General features: G+C 39.6%; 1 protein-coding gene across 7 annotated transcripts in view; it reads right to left on the bottom strand.

Moving 5' to 3' along the window:
* FAM135A (family with sequence similarity 135 member A) overlaps positions 1-19,362 on the bottom strand; it is a 138,221-nt gene extending 118,859 nt beyond the window's left edge. For 5 of the 7 annotated variants that reach the window (XM_047760152.1, XM_047760186.1, XM_047760169.1 and 2 more), the window contains exons 1-4: positions 19,104-19,362; positions 17,499-17,587; positions 3,447-3,536; positions 2,597-2,717 (exon numbers count right to left, since the gene is read on the bottom strand). In XM_047760152.1, the coding sequence (XP_047616108.1) occupies positions 2,597-2,673 (77 nt within the window). In that variant the 5' untranslated portion in view covers positions 2,674-2,717; positions 3,447-3,536; positions 17,499-17,587; positions 19,104-19,362. The remainder of the gene's footprint in view (positions 1-2,596; positions 2,718-3,446; positions 3,537-17,498; positions 17,588-19,103) is intronic. The other 2 variants (XM_047760204.1, XM_047760214.1) reach the window with 1 other exon arrangement.
* Between the last annotated feature and the right edge of the window lie 3,157 nt (positions 19,363-22,519).

Raw genomic sequence — 22,519 nt, 5'->3', positions numbered from 1 at the left:
TTCTTGCAGTTTCTTTCTTTGGACCCTGCTTTCTCCATGAGAATAAGTTGGAGGATGAGAAATGATAAAGCAGAGGTGAGCACACCCAGGTGAGGCCATTCTACACCAGCTAGCACCCTGTCAGCTGACTGAATTCACAAATAAGCCCAGCTAAGTAGCCTAGTCAGCATGGATCAGTAGAATCATTCTACTGATACACAGATTTGTGAACAAAACTAAATGTTTACTGCTGTGATGCTACTGAGGCTTTCTGTTTGTCATTAGCTGCATTATCCTGGCAATAAATAACTAATGCTGAAATTGTGGCACTGACTTTAAGACCAAAATAACAGTTAAAGTTATAGAGGCAAGAAAAATAATGAGGAAACTAGAAAAGACTTTTAAAAGTGCATGTTTTGTAGTGAGAAACTTTTGCTAAATAAGCTTTTGAACAATAACCTAGAAGAAGTTGGACATTGTACCTAGGAACTTTTGGACTTGAGCAAGCTAATTTCCAGGCAGAGTGTCACCTAGTAGTTCCTAGCCAAGTATAATAAGGTTCTGCAAAAAAGAGATGAGGTAAAGAAAGACCTGGTTGTACAAGCAGAATCTAGAGGAAAGAGAGAGGAACTAGGACTTCCTGGGTTGGAAAATAAAACTGCTTTTCACCACCAGTCTCCCTTAAGATTTTCAAAATAAAATGCTGCCATGGACAAAGATCTAATCAAGGGCATGGCTATAAATCCCTTTCTTAAGATCCCCAAAGGAGTTAAGATGTGTTTAAGTAGACATTCTTATCTTGATATAAGGGCTCCTAGTAAGTTTAAGAGCAGAATCCCACAAGATTCTGATCCCCAAATAGTAGTGATTTATCTAGAGAGTAATCATGGCTCAAAAAACAATTGTAGGCATGGGTTTCAGCTCTTGGAATTGACTATATCAGATATATAGGATACCCATAAAGTTGTAAAATAACTTTTACTGCCAAAGAGCCACCAGCCCAGACCTGGCCTTGCCTTGCAACTTGATTAGCCATCAGAATGTAGTGAAGTAACAAGTATGACAATCTAAGGAACCCTGCATCTTCTGCTGTATTCCTTGGACTTCTGCCTCTACTATGAGAACAAGCCCAGGCCGTCGTACTGACAATGAGTGACCATGTGGAGCTGAGCAGAGCACAGCTGATTTTGCTTTATCAACAAGATGGCAACACCAAGACAAACAACAGCAGATAAATTCTCTGATCCTACTCCTCTCAGTTATAGCTCTACCACTACCATTCCTAGCACAGAAATTCAGGTTTATATCTTGAGTTATGCAAGTGCCACTGCTCCCTGATCCTCTACTTCTCCTACATGACCATCCATCTAATATCATCGTGTTCTTTATCATGTCAGTAAGTGCTGATTGTAATGAGAGTGACAATTTCATCCTTACTTGGAAACCATCAATGGCTACCCAAATTCCTACTATCAACTCTTCTCCAGACATTAACAGCCCCTCACAAACATATCCTTTCCTTTCTTTACTATCTTTTCTTCTGCAACTCTACTGGAAAATACCCAATCTCCTATTACTCTTTGAAATAATATGCTCATGTCTGTTTCTGAGGTGTGAGTCATAATGCTCTTTCCTACTTACAAGGGTCTTTCACCTATCCTTTGCCTATCAATCTTATCCATACTTTGAGCCTATTGCTCAATAATGTCCTTCCTAACATACTAGCCCAGAAAGATTTCTTTCTGTTCTGATTCCTAGAGCACCTTCTAGATATAGCTTTAGACGATTCATCATTTTATATTCCTGCTTAGCTATTCTATGCATATATACATTCTACTTTCCCCATACAATGTCAGCTTTTAAAAAGCAAAAATCGGGGGTGGCACAATGGGTTTAGCAGTGTCTCTGGAGCACTGGGATATAGGTTCAATCCCCAGCGTGGGTTAAAGGACCCAGCATTGCCCCAGCTGGGGCATAGGTCACAGCTGCAGCTCAGATCTGATCCCTGGCCTTGGAATTCCATATTCTGTGGTGGGGTGACATGGGAGGTGGCCAAAAAAGGCGGGGAAAAAGCAGAGGCCAGACCTTAATACATTTTCATTAAAGTCCTCTCAATGCTCAGTACAAATTCATAAACACATATTAAATATATCCCCCACTATCATTAAATCCATGTGAATAATTCTCAAATATTTATTTAGAAATAAAATTTCTCTGATTAAAAAAACTACTTGAGGCGCTCCTGTCATGGCACAGCAGAAACGAATCTGACTAGAAACCATGGGGTTGTGGGTTTGATCCCTGGCCTTGCTCAGTAGGTTAAGGATCCGGCGTTGCCGGGAGCTGTGGGGTAGGTCACAGACGTGGCTCGGATCCTGCGGGGATGTGGCTGTGGCGTAGGCCAGCGACTATAGCTCCAAATAGACCCCTAGCCTGGGAACCTCCACATGCCGCGGGTGTGGCCCTAAAAAGACAAAAAAAACCCCAAAAAAACTACTTGAATATAGCTCATTGTTTTCCTTATATATGCTGGAACAAAAGTATCCAATTAAATTTAAATGAAAACTGTACAATTTATCTTATGCAAAATATATAATTTTCACATTAAAATACAAACCCTCTTTGAAATAAATCCACATTGTAGAACTTGTTTAGCTCCACGGAGAATTCTACCATTGCTTGAACTTCTGTCATTTTTAATTGATACTCAGAAGACAAATCTGGCAACAGCACCTTGGCTAAAGAAAAGGAAAAAAAACATATGAAGCACAACAACAAAAATGCCAACTTACAAAAACACTAATATTAAACATATTTCAGAGTATGCCACATAGGCAGGAAATAAAAATGAAACAAAGTAGTTCAGTGTTCCTAACTTAGCCTAACCCAAATGTATAGCACCAGAATCTGTACTTACTAAATATACTTACTAATGAAATACTAAATAGCACTCTCTACCAGCTATGCCTGTTGAATGCTTTTTCTAAGATTTGCTTGCCTTCATTACAACTATGTGATAATAAATAATACAGAAAATCTCTAAAAGTAACTGTTGACTTTATCTATAATATATAAAATAGTATTGGGAGACCCTGGAATTAAGGGCAGATCTGTTTACTATCCTATGTAATAGAGATCAAGGAGGCATAAGTGAGGCAGACTTATCACCCATCATAAAAGATTTGGGTTCCTTCAGTTCAGGGTTCCTCTCCTGTAACACAACCTGCTCTTCCTCAGGCTGCCCCATACTCTAGCTACTACTAATGCTGTGCATTATAAACTATCCTTTTCTCTGAGCCAGAAGTCTCACCTCTTCTGCCCATATCCATGACACAGGCTAACTTGTTATCTTGAAAGTGTTATAAACTCTCAGACCCTTCACAATTCTTAAACTAGTTCTTCATAGAAATTTGGCAAATATATTGATCTACTATGAATTAAATACAAAAGAAATGCCATATTCTTACCTCTGCTGATCAAAACTTCATTTTAATATAATTAAATAACCAATGTTGTACTTCCAGTCACTGAAACTTGCTAAAAAAATATTGTTCCCCCTATGAGAAAGAAAAAATAACATCTTAAACAAAAAAAGCAGTCATAGAAAGTCCATTTTAAGGAAACCTATACTTCAAGAGTTACTTAATTCTTTTATCTAAAAGATCTGTATCCTCCATAAGGCTTAGGGATAAGTTTTGGTGATTTGTTTTCATTTACAGTTTCACAAATCAACATTTACCATTACATCTTTGTGATGATTCACTTGCATACACTTCAAAATACAATAATAAACACAGGAGTCCTTTTTTTTTTTTTTTTTTTGCGTTTTAGGGCTGCGCCTGCGGCACATGAAGGTTCCCAGGCTAGGTGTTGAATAGGAGCTACAGACACCGGCCTATACCACAGCCACAGCCACGCCAGATCTGAACCACATCTTCGACCTACACCACAGCTCACAGCTCCTTTAACCCACTTTACTGAGCATGGCCAGGGATCGAACCTGCATCCTCATGGGTCTTAGTAAGATTCGTTAACCACTGAGCCATGACAGGAACTCTGACACAGGAATACTTTCTTAGTTCAGTAGTTTAGAAACAATCTTCATGAATACCCAGAATAATATAAGCTTATTAATTTGTAAGATGTAAAAGCTTTTTAAAATATGTAACTTCCTCAATAGAGTGATTTCTGAAACTTCACACACACACACTCATATACACAGATATATATACACACACACATATATAGATATATGAAATGTGTGTGTGTATGTGTGTATACACAAACATATGCTATGAGTTATTTAAAATATTCTGACAAAAAAGGTTACATGGACATGCTCTGGATAGTTCTTCTTCCACACTTCAAATACTTACAGCTTAAGTTAAAAATCTTGGAGTTCCCGTCGTGGTGCAGTGGTTAACGAATCCGACTAGGAACCATGAGGTTACGGGTTCGGTCCCTGCCCTTGCTCAGTGGGTTAACGATCCGGCGTTGCTGTGAGCTGTGGTGTAGGTTGCAGACACGGCTCGGATCCCGCGTTGCTGTGGCTCTGGTGTAGGCTGGTGGCTACGGCTCCGAATGGACCCCTAGCCTGGAAACCTCCATATGCCGCGGGAGCGGCCCAAGAAACAGCAAAAAGATAAAAAAAAAAAAATCTTTTGCCCTTGATATAATTATTTTAGGTACTAAAAATATTAGAATAAAGATCACATTCACTCGGGAGTTCCCTTCGTGGCTCAGCAGTTAATGAACCTGACTAGATCTGTGAGGATGCGGGTTCGATTTCTGGCCTTGCTCAGTGAGTTAAGGATCTGGCGTTGCCATGAGCTGTGGAGTGCATCGCAGACGTGGCTTGGATCCTGAGTTGCTGTGGCTGTGGATGTGGCCAGCTGTGGATTGGACCCGTAGCCTGGGAACTCCCATATGGTACAGGTGCACGGCCCTAAAAAGCCAAAAAAAAAAAAATCACATTCACTATTCACAGATTTTTTTTCCTTCTCACCATCATACAGATGTTGACTTTACCACCTTCCATAATTAATATTTTAAACTTTAATAATCATATCAAAAGATTTTACAGTAAGTAATTTTAAGGAGATCAAAACCTTTATATAAGATATTCCCCATTGCACAGAAATAGCCTCTTCTCTAAGACAGCTTCTCCACATTTATTAGAATACATCTATTCTTGTGTGCAGGGTTTAGATTATGTTCTAGTTCTGTTCATCAAGTTTGGTTAAGTTTCTGTGCCTTAACTTATTCAGACATAAAGCAGATACTCATTCATCCAAACATTTACTGAACACTTACTATAAGCTAGGAAGAGCAATAAGTCAAGGTATAGCTGAGTTGCTTGTATTTCAAAGAGCTCAAGCTAGGAAGAGCAATAAGTCAAGGTATAGCTGAGTTGCTGATATTTCAAAGAGCTCACCAGCCACCAGGAAGAGATAAATACATGTAAGTACAGCACAATGGCTAAAACACAGGCTTAGGATTTGATGCCCAGATCCAACATTTTAGTAGTTATCCCTCTCGTGTCTTTATTTCCTTTATGGAACATAGCATCCATAGCACCTAAATAACTAGGCCTGTTATCTGGGGAAGAAATAAGCATTTTTCTCATTTAAGCCATTTAACTTTTGGATCCCTATTACAGCAGCCTTTTCCTTAACACAGAAATTAATATCAGAATTAGAATACTTCCATAACAAAATCCTAAAATACCTGGCTCTGCCTTAGTATTTGGGTAGCAGGCAACAGGGAAACAAATACTACCAGAATAATGGTGACCCTTGTTATATAGGAGCAAAACATTTGATAAACTGTTGCCTATAATAACTTACAGAACTAGGTACCCACAAAAAGCACAGAACTTTAGGGAAAATAGATGAAAAGAACAACATTCATGTGTGTCAGTAGTTCTCCGATGCATTTACTCTGGCAAGAACTGTCCAGTTTGCAAGCAAAGATGGAAAGAAACAGGAAATAGAAATGTGGGTCCCTGTAGTCAACTACTTCAATATTTGCATTATCAGGAGATAAGATATGAGTACTTTTCTCAAAGGACTCCTATTAAGACTTCTTTAATTTAAAAAAAACTTTTCATTAAAATATAGTTGATTTACAATCTTGTATTAGTTTCAGTTGCACAGTAAAGTGATTCAGTTATACATATGTATTCTTTCTCAGATTCTTTTCTATTATAGGTTATTACAAGATACTGAATATATTTCCCTGTGCTATATATAGTAAGGTCCCTGGTGTTTATTTTATATATAGTGCCTAGGAGTGGAATCGCTGGATTATATGATAGTTCTATTTTTAGTTTTTTAAGGAACCTCCATACTGTTCCCCGCAATGGTTGTACCAATTTACATTTTCATCATCAGTGTAGAAGTGTCCCCTTTTCTTCACACCCTCTCCAGCATTTATTATTTTTGATGATGATGATTCTGACAAGTGTGAGGTGATAGCTCATTCTAGTTTTGATTTGTATTTTTCTAATATTTAGTGATGTAGAGCATCTCTTCATGTGCCTGTTGGTTATCTGTCTGTCTTCTTTGGAGAAATGTCTATTTAGGTCTTCTGCCCATTTTTTGATTAGGTTGCTTGTTTTTCTGTTGTTGAGTTGTATGAGCTATTTGTATATTTTGAAAGTTAATCCCTTGTCAGTCACATAGTTTAGAAATACTGTTTTCTCATTCTGTTGGTTGTCTTTTTGTTTTGTTTATGGTTTCCCTTGTTATACAAAAGCTTTTAAGTTTAATTAGGTCTTATTTGTTTATTTTTGTTTTTATTTCCATTACTTTAGGAGGTAGATCCAAAAAGATATTGCTGTGATTTATGTCATTGAGTGTTCTGCTTATGTTTTCCTCTAGGAGTTTTATAGTCTCTAGTCTTAGATTTAGGTATTTAATCTATTTTATTTCTGTGTGGTGTTAAAGAATGTTCTAATTTCATTCTTTTACATGTAGCTGTTCAGTTTTCCTAGCACCACTTACTAAAAAGACTGCCTTTCCCCCACTGTGTATTCTTGCCTCCTTTGTTGTAAAAAAAGTGATCATGGGTGTGAGGGTCTATTTCTGGGCTTTTTGTCCAGTTCCATTGATCTATGTGTCTATTTTTGTGCTAGTAACATACTGTTTTGATTACAGTAACTTTGTAGTATAGTCTGAAGACAGGGAGCATGATTCCTCCAGCTCTGCTCTTGTCTCAAGACTGTTTTGGCTATTTGGGGTCTTTTGTGTTTCCATACAAATCTTAAATTTTTTTGTTCTAGAAAACCCAAATATGCTACCAGAAAACTACTAGAACTCATCACTGAATTCAGTAAAGTTGTAGCATACAAAATTAGCACACAGAAATCCCATGCATTCCTATACACTAACAACGAAAGAATAGAAAGAGAAATTAAGGAAACAATCCCATTTACCATCTCACCAAAAAGAATAAAATACCTAGGAATAAACCTACCTAAGGAGGTAAAAAAAAGCCCTGTACTCTGAAAACTCTTAAGATGGGGTTGAAAGAAACTGAAGCCAATCCAAACAAATGGAAAGATATACCTCATTCTTGGACTAGAAGAATCAATGTTGTCAAAATGACTACACTACCCAAGACAATCTACAGCTTCAATGAAACTTCTATCAAATTACCAATGGAATTTTCCACATAACTTTTAAGACTTCTTGATGAAAGGAAGGAAGGCAGCCCTGTGACTAAGATTACCTTAGGGTACTGCCATCCCATCAGAACCTGCTGTTTCTACTTTAAGACAGTGGCCATTAAAATGAGAGAAAGTGGTGGAAGATTGCACTGAGGGCAATAAATAAGGCAGGCTTAAGAACTACACCAGGGGAGTTCCCGCTGTAATGCAGTGGGTTAAAAATCTGACTGCAGCAGCTTGGGTCACTGCAGAGGCTTGGGTTCAATCCCCAGTCCAGTGTTGGGTACTTCCATATGCCACAGATGTGGCCATTAAGTAAACAAACAAACTACACCAGGAAAGAGTTTTGCTATTGTCACTGGCACACAGAACTGAACAGAGACAAATAGAAAAGAATCCTACTATACTTCTAAGAGAAATGAATTTGACTATATAACCTGCAGGATGGCAAGCCTGTAGTAAGAGGGAGCTGACTATGAAAACTATATATCCCTCAAAGTGGAAAAACATTCAATACCAACTCCAGATGTGATCAGAGAGGTTAATTCGAGGAAGAAACACCCAGAGAGCAAAGACAGGGGTCATAGAACATAAACACATGCATTCTCACCAGAAAGCAGAACTAAGCATGTTGGTTGCAACTCCACTGCCAAGGCAAAGGACCCTTAACCATTCCTTCCTAGTATTACTCTCAACCAGAGACCACCATGTATCTTTCACTGTTTGCTTGTCCAAATGGAAAATTTTATTACTCTTGTTTCTGATCTACTACTCCATGTTGGGTATATGTGCAAGAATTGAGGGAGAAACAAATAACTATGTTTTGTCTATAGGTCAGTGGACTTGTGGATCTGACGGAAAGTACTAATCTCTCAACTGGATTATTGCAACAAGAGAATGGCACTTTGGGGAAGGGAGCTGGAGTGTTTTCAACAAGTAGGATGAAGGATACACATGGATATCTAGGTAGCCAAATAGGAAGACTGTGGCAGACTACTCATCATTTCTGTTTTCTTCTTCCTTGCCAAACAGTCATCTAGCCTAAGACTATACTTCCCAACTACCTTCTAGCAAGCGTGGCCAAGTGATCCTCTGCGTGGATTGTAAACTGAAGCAATATATGCAATGTCTGCCTCATTTGTTTAAAAGGAAATTCTTTGCCCTAGACTTCACTGATTCTCTTTTTTACAGGCTGGAATATCTTCTTAATAGTGACCCAGTATTGACCAGACACAAAACCTTCAGGAATGATAAAGCAAAAAGATGGAAAGATTCTGAATTCTGGAATGGTTTCATGGAGCACAGATGATGAATTTATCTAGACTGCTCAGATGTTTATGTCTTATAACTTTGTTACAGCAACTGCACCTAACCTATACTCTAGATAATATATCCCCCCATTAAGGCTAATTTCAAAGCAACAACCGGATGATCCTTTATATTATATATCATATTAATTATAATTACATATTATATGTTATAGTCATGTAATACACAATGTTATATAATACATATTAGAAAATAATTCAAATCATCTCTCTCTCGTCTGCTCCAAACCCTCAACGGCTTCACACCATGTTCAGCAGTACTGCTTGCAATGGCCTATATGACTACCTAATAGAATCTGTATCTTCCAAAGCTTCTCTGACTTCATCTCCTACCAGTCTGCCTACTCCAAATCACACCGTTTCCTTGCTATTCCTCAAACAAGTCAGATTCCTGCTTTAGGGTATTTGCACCTCTTCCACAAAATACTCTTCTCTCCCCAAAATCCACATGACTCACTCCTTTCCTTCCTTCTAGTCTCAGATCAGATGTTAACTTCTCAAGTAGGCTAAAATAGTAACTCTACTCTCCTGACACACCCTATCTCCTTCTTCCTTATTTTTTTCTCAGTACTAATCTCCATCTAAGAAACTAAAGATTTTACTTATTAGTCTTTCTTATTTCTCCCAGTAAGATGTAAACTTCATGAAGGCAGGAAATTCTAACTACTCTATTCACAGCTGTGTCCCCATTGCCTGATACACAACAGACACTTAATTTAAGATATAAGGATCACTTAATAAATTAACTTTAAGTATTCCATAAATATTAACTATTATTATTTTTCTCCTATTTAAATCCTACAGACTTGAAGAAAGGAATTATTATACTGATATGCTGAAAACAGACATGCATGAATAAACTTTTAGGATAAAATTCCTTTACCAGTATAAGTCCAAGGTCTGTTAGCAATTTCCTTTTCTTTTCCTCTCATATCCTGCTGTGCTTTTTGTTCTTTGTTGCTGCCTAACTCTTCTCAATTCCATCCCTTTTCACTGATTATTCCCTAATAAAAACATACATATATAGACATACACAGAATAATACTAATAAATCTACTTTTCATTCCCCCCTAAAAAACAAAAAAATTATTTTTATTTTTATATCTTGGTAGAAGAAAAAATTCAAAGGTCAAAAGACTAAAGGAAAAGGAGAGCAGGCAAAAGAGAAAGGAAAGAAAAATTCAGAGGACTTTCGGAGTCAAAGGGAATCAGTCTGATCCTCTTCTCACAAACTGGTCTTTTCCAGCATAGGGAGCAACTGCTACTCAGCTCCAGACAATCCTTGCTGGGCCAGAATGATCAGAGGCTTCTAAATATTCAAGTAGAAATTGAAAATTTTTTTCCCTAAAAGTGAAATCTCCTAAATTTTAGATGCTGCCAAATAATTTAAAAACAAATACAGGAGGAGTTCCCGTCGTGGCTCAGTGGTTAATGAATCCAACTAGTATCCATGAGGATGTGGGTTCGATCCCTGGCCTTGCTCACTTGGTTAAGAATCCGGCATTGCTGTGAGTTGTGGTGTAGGTCACAGATGCAGCTCGGATCCCAAGTTGCTGTGGCTCTGGCGTAGGCTGGTGGCTACAGCTCCAATTAGACCCCTAGCCTGGGAACCTCCATATGCTGCAGGTGCAGCTCTGAAGGACCAAAAAAAACCCCCAAACTAACAAAAAAACAAATACAGGAGTTCCTGTTGTGGCACAGTGGAAATGAATCCAACTAGTAGCCATGAGGTTGTAGGTTCGATCCCTGGCCTCACTCAGTGGGTTAACGATCTGGCATTGCCGTGAGGTGTGGTGTAGGTCTCAGACACGGCTCGGATCCTGCGTTGCCATGGCTGTGGCGTAGGCTGGCAGCTGTAGCTCCAAATGGACCCCTAGCCTGGGAACCTCCATATGCTGTGTGTGTGTGGCCCTAAAAAGCAAAAAAAAAAAAAATACAAAAAGCAAAAAAAACTCGTGTAGTTAAAATCCAATTCATTTACACAGCAAATTCTTCAAAGCTTGCAATCTCTGACTTACACAGATTCTCATGCTACTCAGTGCATCAGGCAAAGACTCTTTCATGAAACAGGGAAATCCTGGCTTGCCCTCTCTTAAGAATGAAAGAAGCTGAAGAAAGGACTTCTTTCCTTTTATCTAGGAACTCTGCACCACAGAATCTGTGAGTTTCATGGCCCTCTTGCACAGTTTGTTAGACAGCTCAGATGTGTCACTTTCACCCAAGCCTCTGAAGCTATGGGACCCTGACTTACCTGAGATTGTTCATTCATTCTGTTCTCCTAGCCCTGGCAAAGTAGCCTAAACAGAACAATTTGAGAGGTCTGTTCAAGCTCCTGCCTGGGCCATGTCTTAGTTCTTAAGAAAGAACTTAGCTGAGTAAAGTACAAACCTCAATCCAAAGACATCACAGGGAACCTCCCTCAAACAGGAACTGCTTCTGATACTAAATGAGAAACTTACACGGAAGGGTTCTCAGATGTAAAGAGGGATTTCTCTGACAATCCAACCTGACAGGGAGAACAATCTGACAACCCCTTGTAAATATCTCAGGAAAAGTCAGCCAACTCTCAAAGAAACAAAGTTCCTATTAATCTGAAAGACACTTTTTTTTTTTTTTTTTTGCTTTTTAGGGCCACACCCGCAACATATGAAGCTCCCAGGCTAGGGGTTGAATTGGAGCTATGGCTGTCAGTCTACACCACAGCCACAGCAAGCAGGATCCAAGCCGAGTCTGACCTACACCACAGCTCATGGCAATGCCGGATCCTTAACCCACTGAGTGAGGCCGGGGATCAAACCCGAATCATCATAGATCCTAGTCGGGTTCATTAACTGCTGAGCCTTGAAGGGAACTCCCTGAAAGACACCCTCGGTCCTCGATAGCTGTTCTGTCCCACATGGTGGCCACTAGCTACACGTGGCTATTGAACCATCAAAAAGGCGACTAGTGTGACTGAGAACTGAATTTTTAACTTTTAATCCATTTACATTTACTTCCAAACACTGAAGCAGTGCAAATATTAAACATAACCTTATTGTTTGGAGAGGACTGTATTTTGCTTTAACTATTAAGAATGTAGTATACTAATTGGAATATGCTGTAAATGTAAAGTACACACTTAGAAAAGACTTGGTACAAAAAAAAGTAAATATCTCAATTTTTTATATTGATCACATCTTGAAATAATATTTTGGATATGTTTGATAAAATATACTACAAAATTAATTTTATCAGTTTATTTTTTAAAATGTAACTCCTAGAAAACGTTTATTTACACTTATCTCACGTATTTCTACTGGACATCAGAGTCTTGGAATGACAAGCCATATCCTTAACTACTTGAATGCATAGTAACTGCCCCAGAAAAAGCACTGGGTGATGAACACTGGGCCTAGCTTCTCATGCTAGAGGGATGCTCATTCTCATCAGATGAGCTAAGACTCCAATATCCACAAAAGGGAGTCCAGGTGTGGACATCTGAAAAAATGTGTGAGATGCTCCTGCACCACCCACAGCGATCCTAAACAATAGCTAACCATTCTGATCTCAGTCTGAATTTTTGAGTGTTTCAGAAACCTAAAAGAGAACACAGAAATAATCTAAAACTAAAAGGCACAGTTCAGAGATTCCTTAAAATAGACTGGAGACCACAGGGGATGTCCAGACCTTCTTGGAGAAATCAAAGACTAACAGCCTTGACTCTTGAACTATGGACCCAAAACAGATGTCCTGACAATGTTCTTTCTCCTAAAGGTAAAGAGGTTGAACAAACTGGAGATTCTAGACACTGTGTCAACCCAAGAAATAAAGGGACCACTTCTAACAATCATGGAGCCAACAGTTTCAGCTTCTGAATTCTATTCCTAAATTAGCAACTATGGGACAAATGGGTTCAGAGCTGTAATACTACCAAATAATGATGCCCAACTGTATGCAGAAGTGAGGTACTAAAGATACCACGAAAGGCAAAAATCAGCTACAGACTGACTTACTCTTTGAAAGGCTCCATGTTGGCAATCAACAAATGACTTCTCAATGAGTAAAACACATTCACTTTTTCTTCTAGCTTTAGGAAAAAATTCACTGTTTCTTCAGATGAACACTAGATAATGTAGTAAAATTGCATTTAGGGGCCATAGTGTACAAAAATATACACAACTTTAAATGTTCACTCAATGTAGTGAGATGCTCACATTATGACAGACACACAGGAACAGATACCAAATGAAGGAACATCAAATTCAAGCCCAACTAGATGAGGGGCTCATTGTATGACAGATATCTGGGGAATCAGACTGACATCGGGGATCTGGGACTAAGGGAAGGAAGGGCATCTAACATGTACAGTTAAATTTAAGTATGTTAAACAGGAATATCATGGGAACAAAGGAATCCTCCCATCTAGAAGGAGGTTAACTTAATTCATTTAATACTAGGTTAGTCAATTTGGGGTCCATTTTCTTGGGCCTTTTTCCAAGGAAAGAGCATGAAGTTCCAAACAGGGGCACCCCTACAAACCTTTAGAATGCTATCCTCATAACCTTGTAAATAATAAAAGATTAGAGAGATGAGTCTCTTGGGAAAGATGCCACCTTACCTAAGTATTACTCACTTGGGGCATAGCAGAACTCCAGTCCACAAGGGTCAGGTCCGTAAGTCTGAGCTAATCGTGACCAAGTCACACCATACAGCGATAAACTGAGAACAATCAGCCCATGATGTCTGTCTTAGTCTGGTACCTCCAATCCTGCTGGTATAATTCTGGCCTCCTAAGTTGGTTAAGTGTGTGTTGGCTGGTTCAGTCTAAATATCTGACCTATGGTTTTATTTCTTGATTTTCATCCAGTTCCTTTTTGGAATGGCTGAGGCCTTGACACCCTGCCCAGTTTTGTAAGGTCCTTCTTTCAGGAGTTAAACATGCCAAATCACTGGATATATCATACTCTAAAACAGCCAAGCCACCTGGCACTCTCCTGACTCTGAAGATCACCACCACTGAGATGGCTTTTAACCTTCTTTATGCCTTCACAATTATTTACACACACAACACCCTTTCATCAGTAGCATCTGTCATTTCAAAAAGTGATTCACAATGAAGACGAGATAACAGAATCACTAGAGTAGAGGGGACACACAAAGTAAGGGAAATCACTGGTTGAGAACCTCTTGCTGCAACTCACCACTCATCAGAATGAACTCCTGAGGGCCAGCCATATACCATACTACACAAATCATAGGAATAGTTAAGAAGAGAATAGAGTACTAAGTTCTTCTCTTCTGGGAAGAGAGTAAAAGGGAGTTCTTTCAAAAGAAAGGTAAGTGGAATAACTTGATAGACAAACTATATTTTGAAAATCTATATGCTATCCTGTTGATACCAAATATAGACCAAATAGCAATATCAAATACAAACCAAATATAGATAATCGAAACTTTCTGGAACACTTATTATTATACCTGTAGCTTAATGTTACTTCATCTGCTTCTCATAAGAATCTGAAAGAGCTATTATTACTCCATTTTACAGGTAAAGAAACTAAGGAGTAAAAAGTTTACATAACTTACCCAAGGTCACACAGTTAAAAAACAATGGAAAAAGGACAAAAACCTCAAATGTGTCTAACTTCATGGCCTATACTTAAATTTGTATAATTCTAAAGTCCACACCTTAACTATTAGAGAAAATAGATCGTAATACTCATCAAGCCATGAAATAAATATGCCCCTACTAAAAGAAAAGCTGAAATCAGAGTGCAATATTAATGAAAAATGCATTTGATAAGTTAACTTTATTCAATTTTCCATGTAACTAACATTATTCCCTAATCATGAAATCTTAAAATTCCTCACATCTACAAATACAAACTCTGAAATTTAAAGGCATTGTTATCTTCTAATTTCTTTAAAATATGGGTTTAAACAGTTGTAGTCTAATAAAAGGGAAATACCTTATTATTCATCTTAGAACTGGAACTTAGATTAAGAAGTACTCTCTGAACATTGGTAATTTTGGATAACTGCATTAAAACGACAGCAAATCCATAGAAAAATAATTTTAAAATATAATTAGAAAGAATGTTAATAACTTCTAAGAGTATTTCAAAGGTTGACTTACTACATGAATGAAGTAAAGAAATCCAGAAAGAACTTTTATTGCTCATTATACGACACTTAGTAAAAAAAATAATAATAATAATAATTTTTTGGTGGGCTGAACCTGCAGCATATGTAAGTTCCTGGGTCAGGGATCATATCTGAGCCACAGCTGTGACCTATGCCACAGATGCATAAGTCTGTGCCATAGCGGGAGCTCCAGTAAAAGCTTCTTCTGATATTTCATGGAAAATAGGATTTAATTAATTAAAAGTACTTCATATAAACTTTTCAGTTGTATATGCCACAAAACAAATCTGCTAGTAACATAATACAGAATGTCTTCTAATGTGTCATGTTAAATACCTTAAAAACCCTGGAATAGTCCAAAGTGCCAAAAACTAGTTTCTCTTTTTAACATAAGAAGAAATTTAGAAAGAACCACAATCATTATCTATTACCCAATTCAGGGATCTGTCCACTATCCCTGAAAATATTTCACCTTACTAGTTATCTCAACAAAGAACAAAGCTCAGAACCAAAACAGAAAGTATAATCCTCTCTCTGAAAAATATTCAAAGAAGCAATGTTTTCTTCACAGCTTACGCTTTCTTGCTTTCTTTAATATACCACGAATTTTGGTAACAGACAGACCTGAATTCTAACTCAGGCTCCCTAAGTCTCAGTTTTCTCACATGGAAATATTTATAATTCCTGGGTCAAAAAAAAACTTGAAACTTTTACATTTCTATTAAGAACAAAATGGCTCTTTTTTAAATTTAGTACATCATTGATAACCAAGTATGCAGCTGTTTAAAAAGGGCAATCTTTAAAAATAAAATGGTAAAACCCACTATGAAGTTGTTTCAATCTATTCTGAAAAATCTAGACCTGCCTAACAATTTCTGCTTTCCTAAGCATCCCATTAGGAATGCTCTCTTCTGTTATCACTCTGCTTCTTATTCATATTCATTTTTATCCTTCTTCCTGACAACTCAAGGAAAAAAAAACAAAACACAATACTACTCACTTCAGATCTATATGCTCCCACTTCCATCCATTTATATAAATATACATGTGAGCATATCACAAAACTCATTTTGCCTAAAAAAAAAAAAGGGATTCTAAGCATTTCCTTAATTCTTAGAATCAAAGCAAAGGAAATCCTTGCCCTTTCCATCCCCTAAAGAACCCTCCACTCTCAAGGGTCTATATCTACAGCAAATAAAGATAAAACATAAGACAACAGAAATTTATGGAAGTAACCAAAGACTGTGTAACTCTCATATTTTCAGTGTCAAATTCTGGCAAACATACTGAATGCTGCAGTGTCTGTTTCACTATGTGAACATTAATCTAAGCTACTACATAGTTCATGGCACACTCTACTAAACTTTTCAAAGTCTGAAATTAAAAAAGTCTAAATTGCAGTGATCTGGAATTTAAACATTCAATTACATTCTCACAACAGTCTCAGAGAGATTAAAATTAAGTGTTTATATGGTAATTTTTGTCTGTGGTGGCCTTAAGCATGTTTAAATGATTAGGGCTTACTTTGCTTTTGAAAGATTAGTGGGTAGCCACCTTTTTACTCACATATAATACATATAATAGGTATATGTATTATGTATACATAAATTATGTGTATAATGTCTCTACATATAATAGGTAGAGATATTTGAGGTACAGAGGTTAAGTGACTTCTACAAACTGATGTCATGAGTTATAATAGTTTAGATTTTCTGACTTACAGTCCTGTGCCTGCTGTCTACCATGAGTCTTTATTTTAATTTCTAAGAGCACAAAATCGATTTACTATAAATACCCACAAGAATATTTTCACATTTACTTTTAATGAATAGTTAGCAAGAAACAGAAAGACTTGCCTTTGAAATATGGGAAGGCTTCCTTCAGAAGCAGCAGTTATCTCTATTTGCATTGAAAAAATCTTTTTCTTTTTCTTTTTTTTTTTTTTGCCTTTTAGAGCCACACCCTCAGCACATGAGGTTCCCAGGCTAGGGGTCAAACGGGAGCTGTAGCTGCTGGCCTACACCACAGCAACATCAGATCCAAGCCTTGTCTTTGACCTACACCACAGCTCACAGCAACGGAGGATCCATAACCCACTAAGCAAGGCCAGGGATCGAACCTGTGTCCTCATGGATGCTAGTCAGATTCATTAACTGCTGAGCCACAACCACAACTCTGGAAAAATCATTTTTTAAAAATCTTAAAAGCTGAGGAGTTCATCACCTCCTACCATATGCGATAACTGCCAGTTCTTCCAAAAGAAGTGTGGTTTCATGACATCAGATCCTAAACAGTGTCTTCTGCTTTTACCTTTACTATGACTTCAAGTAAGGAACTACACTTTTATTGTCTTGGTGCTTCCCTTCTGTACAACAGAAACAGAAAAATTTAATTCCTACCTGACATAGACAATGTAAGGAAGAATTTACTGTTTGTGGACTGCTTTGAGATTCCAGAATGAAGTGCATAATCCAGTTGATCTTCGACCCTGGAAAAAAGGCAAACTTCACTGAGAGTAAATGCTTCAGCAAATGCCGTTAAAATAAGATACTACGACATTATTTATATGGAGAGTTTTTTGGTAAGCCAAATCTTGATCACAATGAAATGGAGGAAAAAACCCTCCACAACTGTTTGGAAGGTCTTTTTTTCCCAATTCAAAAACCGAGTATTTCTGTTCTCACATATTTCTCCTTTAGTAGGCACACTAATTCTTTAAGTCAGTAAAAACTGCATGCATTTATTACAGAGAACAGAGACCATCAAGAAAATGATGCAATCAATTGCAAAAGCAATTGTATAAAATCTCAAATTGTTAAATTTCATTTAAGACTAGTTCTTGGACAACCATATTCCTAGAGGACAATAAAATCTCCAAAATTTAACCTTATGTTTGGAGGTCAGCCTTTATGATTTCATCAAGTATGTCCCAAAGTTGCTTCCGTTGACATGTCAGGTAAACATAATTCTTAAAAATTAAAGCTTTGATCACTAAGGGTAACAGGTTATTGCTACTATCACTCTTTTGATGATACTTCTAGTCAGTGAAAAAAGAAAATGAAGAGACTATTAAACTGGTAACTGAACTAGGTATACTGAGTAGATACCTAGTTTAGGTAGAAAGTAAAAGACACTAGTACCTTTCAGAGATTTACCAAAAAGTAAAACGTACTGGAGTTAAGAGGCTCGACCCATGCAAAAGGAAAACAACAACAGTTTTAGAGAGAAAAAAGGTCAAGATTAGAGAGTAGAAATGGATCAGGATGGAAAAAGACGGAAGGCCACTAGAAGTAAAGCGATGACGGAGGGTACCAAGAGAGGTAAGGATTCAAGGAGTGAGGGGGACACAGAATGAACTCTAGCGCAGAGCGATGCTAAAGCAAAGCGCACAGTCAGTAACTAACACCCAAGAACGAAGATGAAGTCCGGAAAGGAAAAAATGAGAAGAGCCCAGGAAGAAATTACAGAGGTGGCAGAGTAAGAAGCCCGGTCGGTGAGGGGAGGAGCGTGGAAAAGGAGCCCACCTAGAGATGCGCCGTGAGAGAGAAGAAATCAGGGGAGCAAAAAACACCCTGCCTCCCACGGAGGGACCACTGGGGATGAAGGAGCGGAACCACGAAGGGGAGCACGGACGCGGGCCAAGCGTGAGGATAGGGCAAAGCGCGCGCAGCAGGCGAAGCTTAGGGAGCAGGAGGGCCGGGAGCAGGGGCGCAGGGGGTCGGCGACATGGGCGCGGGGGCAGAGGGCAGGGGCTCGGGCCGCGGGGGTGCTGGGGGGCAGGAGGAAAGCAGCTGCTCCGCACAGGGAGAGCGCTCCACACCGCCGTCCCCACCGACCTTCAGCGGCCCGGCGCTCGGCGCCGGCTCCCACCCGGAGCGGCCGCGTGAGGGCCAGAACGGCCGGCGAAGACCGGGCGCAGGAGGCCGCTTCCTACTGGGCCCGCGGGAAGAAGACTGGGGGTCGTGGGGTCGGGAGCCGGGGACGCGAGGGCGTCAGGGACTCACCTCTCGCCTGGTTCGGCCTCCTCTACCGCCCGGCAGACAGAGGAGCCCGTGGTCTCGCTGGAAGAAGGCGGCCCCGCCCGGGTCAGCACCATCCCGCCGCGGGCCCCTCACATCGCCATCGCAGCCACCGCAACCGCCACCGCGGAGGAGCCGGCTCGTCACCGCCAGCCGACAATCGGGCCAAGGCAGCCAGCGAGCATGCGCAGTCACCCAGTTCGGCAGCCGGGCCAGCGGCGCTACCTGCGAGCCACAGGTCCCCGGCGCGCGGCCCCGCCCCCCCCGCCTCCTCTCGCCCGTGCCCTCCCCTCTCCAAGCTAGGCCCCGCCCCTCCGGGCCTGCGCCCCGCCCCCCGCTCTCCCCGAGCTCCAGCTGAGATTTCCAGAGCTCTATCTGCCCTGTTCGGCCCCCGGCTCCCAAGCTCCCGCGAGAACGGGAAGTTTGCGTCAATAAACAGCGCGAACCGCCCAGAAGGGCTGGGCTCCGAGTGTGTGGAGCCTGACCGGGTTCCGCTCCAGGCTCAGGAACCGGGGAAGAAATGCTGAGAGTTCAGCTGTGTTTCTTACTTCTAGCCTGCGATCCGGGATAAAGAGCCTGGCTCCTGCGCTGCTCAGTTTGCAGGAGGAAGGGAAAGAGCAGCTATCGTTTGGGACTCGGTTGCTGCGTCCTTGGAGAGGTGTGGGTGTTGCTATGGTTACTCTTTGGCTATAGCTGCCCTAAAGGGCTGGAGGGCGAAGTGACTCTAGCTCTAGAATTCCGTTAACGGGGCCCATGAAGGATAATCCTTTAGTGATCTACTTCACTCATCCCAATTTCTGAACCCTTTGTGGTACCCAAAGCTCAGTATGTTGCAAAAGCAAAGTTAATGAAAAGAAGAAGGAAGTTGCGGCTGTGGCGTGTGTTTTACAACTGAGGAGGGTGAATACTGTTGAGGGTTGTACAACAATATGAGTGTACTTAATGGCACTGAAGTGCACTTTTAAAAGTGGTTAAAAAACGTAAATTTTATGTCATGTATAGTTTACCGCAATAAACTATTGTGGAAGGAAAAAAGCTTTGTGCATTGATTTGGAAATGATACTGATGCCTTGTATCCTAGACCATTTGTGGGACGGATTGTGATTATAATTTAACCTCTGATTTTTAACATGGTTGTAAGTGCCCCCATTATCCTCTGATAACCAGCATATTAGCATTTGCATGACTGGCTTGTTTTCCCAGTTCCTAAACTCATTCTGTTTTTTTAATAGCCAAATAGCATTTTACAATCTTTTCACATAAGGGTTTGAATTTTGTGGTTTGGATTGTAGCCTCAAAATTGAAAGCCTTTTTCTATTTGTTTAGGTCTACCTTTTTTAGGAAAGTATACTAAATATTCAATTATTTACGTTTCCGTATTTATGCCTTCCCTAAAATTCACCTGTGCCAATATTCCTTCCCTATTAATGCATTCTTTTTGTTCAAATCACATGATTTCAAATTACCTGATTCAAAAGAATCATCTACATGCCAGACATTGTACTTAACTTGATGGATACCAACATGAATAAAAACAACTTGGGTGGAGTGTTTGCATAACTACCTTATGATGTGATGTGTTCAGTGTACAGATATGCAGCACTGAGAATTACTGGAGCTCAGAGGAGTTTAATTTAGGTTGGGAGAGGTCATGAGTCAAGAAGGACTTCCAGGAAAAAATGATTCCAGATAGTTAATACAATGGGATATATGTGTTTTGGGGGGAGAGAGGATGGATAGAAGGGAAATGGATCACTTGAACAAAACCATGCAAGGAGAAACCGATTTTTGCACAGAACTACGGTTTAGCAATTTGATGCCACAATTTGGGATTGTGAAGCCAGAGAATCAGGCAAAGATCATATCATGGTGAGCCTTTGAAGGATTTCAAGGAAAAATCAATCCAGCTAGTATTTTTCACTTCCTATTCAGTGTGTGCCAAGCACTGTGCTAGTTGCTAGAATACATTGAACATTAAGAGTCAGTCCTAACTCAGGGAGTTTACAATCTTGTAGGGGAAGGCAATTCCTCAGATGTCAATAAGTTGTACCAGAGAGTTAAATTTGAGATAGGCAGAAGGTTGTTTGGGAGACCAGAAGGGGAGCTCCTTCTAACTAACCTAGAGGTTTAGATAAGACTTCCTAGAAATGATCCATCAATAGAAGATAATAAAATAATCTCTTAAAAATTAGAAAAATTGGGAGTTCCCGGCGTGGCGCAGTGGTTAACGAATCCGACTAGGAACCATGAGGTTGCGGGTTCGGTCCCTGCCCTTGCTCAGTGGGTTAACGATCCGGCGTTGCCGTGAGCTGTGGTGTAGGTCGCAGACGCGGCTCGGATCCCGCGTTGCTGTGGCTCTGGCGTAGGCCAACGGCTACAGCTCCGATTCGACCCCTAGCCTGGGAACCTCCATATGCCGCGGGAGCGGCCCAAAGAAATAGCAAAAAGACAAAAAAATAAAAAATAAAAAAAATTAAAATAAAAAAATAAAAATTAGAAAAATTATGATATCTCCCAACATGCAGACTGCAGAAGGCATTGATCTAGGTGTCAGGTTACCTGTTTTGAGTTCCAGATCTGCAGTATACTAGGTAATCTGGAGAGTCTCTAGGTCTCAGTTTTCTCTTGTAACCAGAGGATCAGATTATTTTGTGTCTAAAGTATTTTAAAAATTTCATGACTCTACTCTAAATTTACTTCCCATTTATCTTTCCAGGTTTTCAGTCAGCCTTTATGCTGCTAATTACCTTTTTTTTTTGCTTTTTAGGGCCAAATCTGTGGCACATGGAAGTTCCCAGCCTAGGGGTCGAATCCGAGCTGCTGGCTTACACCACAGTCACTGCAATGCCAGATCCAAGCCACATCTGCAACCTACACTGAAGCTTGTGGCAACAGCAGATCCTTAACCCAGTGAGCGAGGCCAGGAATTTAACCTGCATCCTCACAGATACTAGTTTGGTCCTTAACCCACTTAGCCACAACAGGAACTCCTAATTAACTTTCGTGTCACACTTTCCACACTTACTGCTTAAACTAAGTCTTATATGTGTCATTTTTCTATCCAAGTCATGGATGCTCAAAGGATGCAAAGTTGGAATCCTTTCATCCTGTGTTTTATTGTCTCTGGTTTACATAATTTAACTTTGGCATAGAATATATATGAATCTTCACTAAACTCTTCTAACTGGAGTGCTCTCTTAAACTGAAGATCAGATGATCTCTCCTACACAGTTGCACAATATTGACTCAGCTAAAAATTGAGACATTAGAAGAAATGAGTATTGTAAATTTGGAACTAGCCTCATAGAAAAATGACTATTTGTCCATTGCTAAACATTAGTTCACTAAACAAATAAGCTTGATTTTCCCTTCCTGGGATTTATGGTTTTTAAAATATTTCT

Source organism: Phacochoerus africanus, chromosome 2, assembly GCF_016906955.1.
Source record: "Phacochoerus africanus isolate WHEZ1 chromosome 2, ROS_Pafr_v1, whole genome shotgun sequence".
In the NCBI taxonomy this organism is placed as follows: domain Eukaryota; kingdom Metazoa; phylum Chordata; class Mammalia; order Artiodactyla; family Suidae; genus Phacochoerus; species Phacochoerus africanus.
This window is presented reverse-complemented; position numbering and strand designations above follow the sequence as displayed.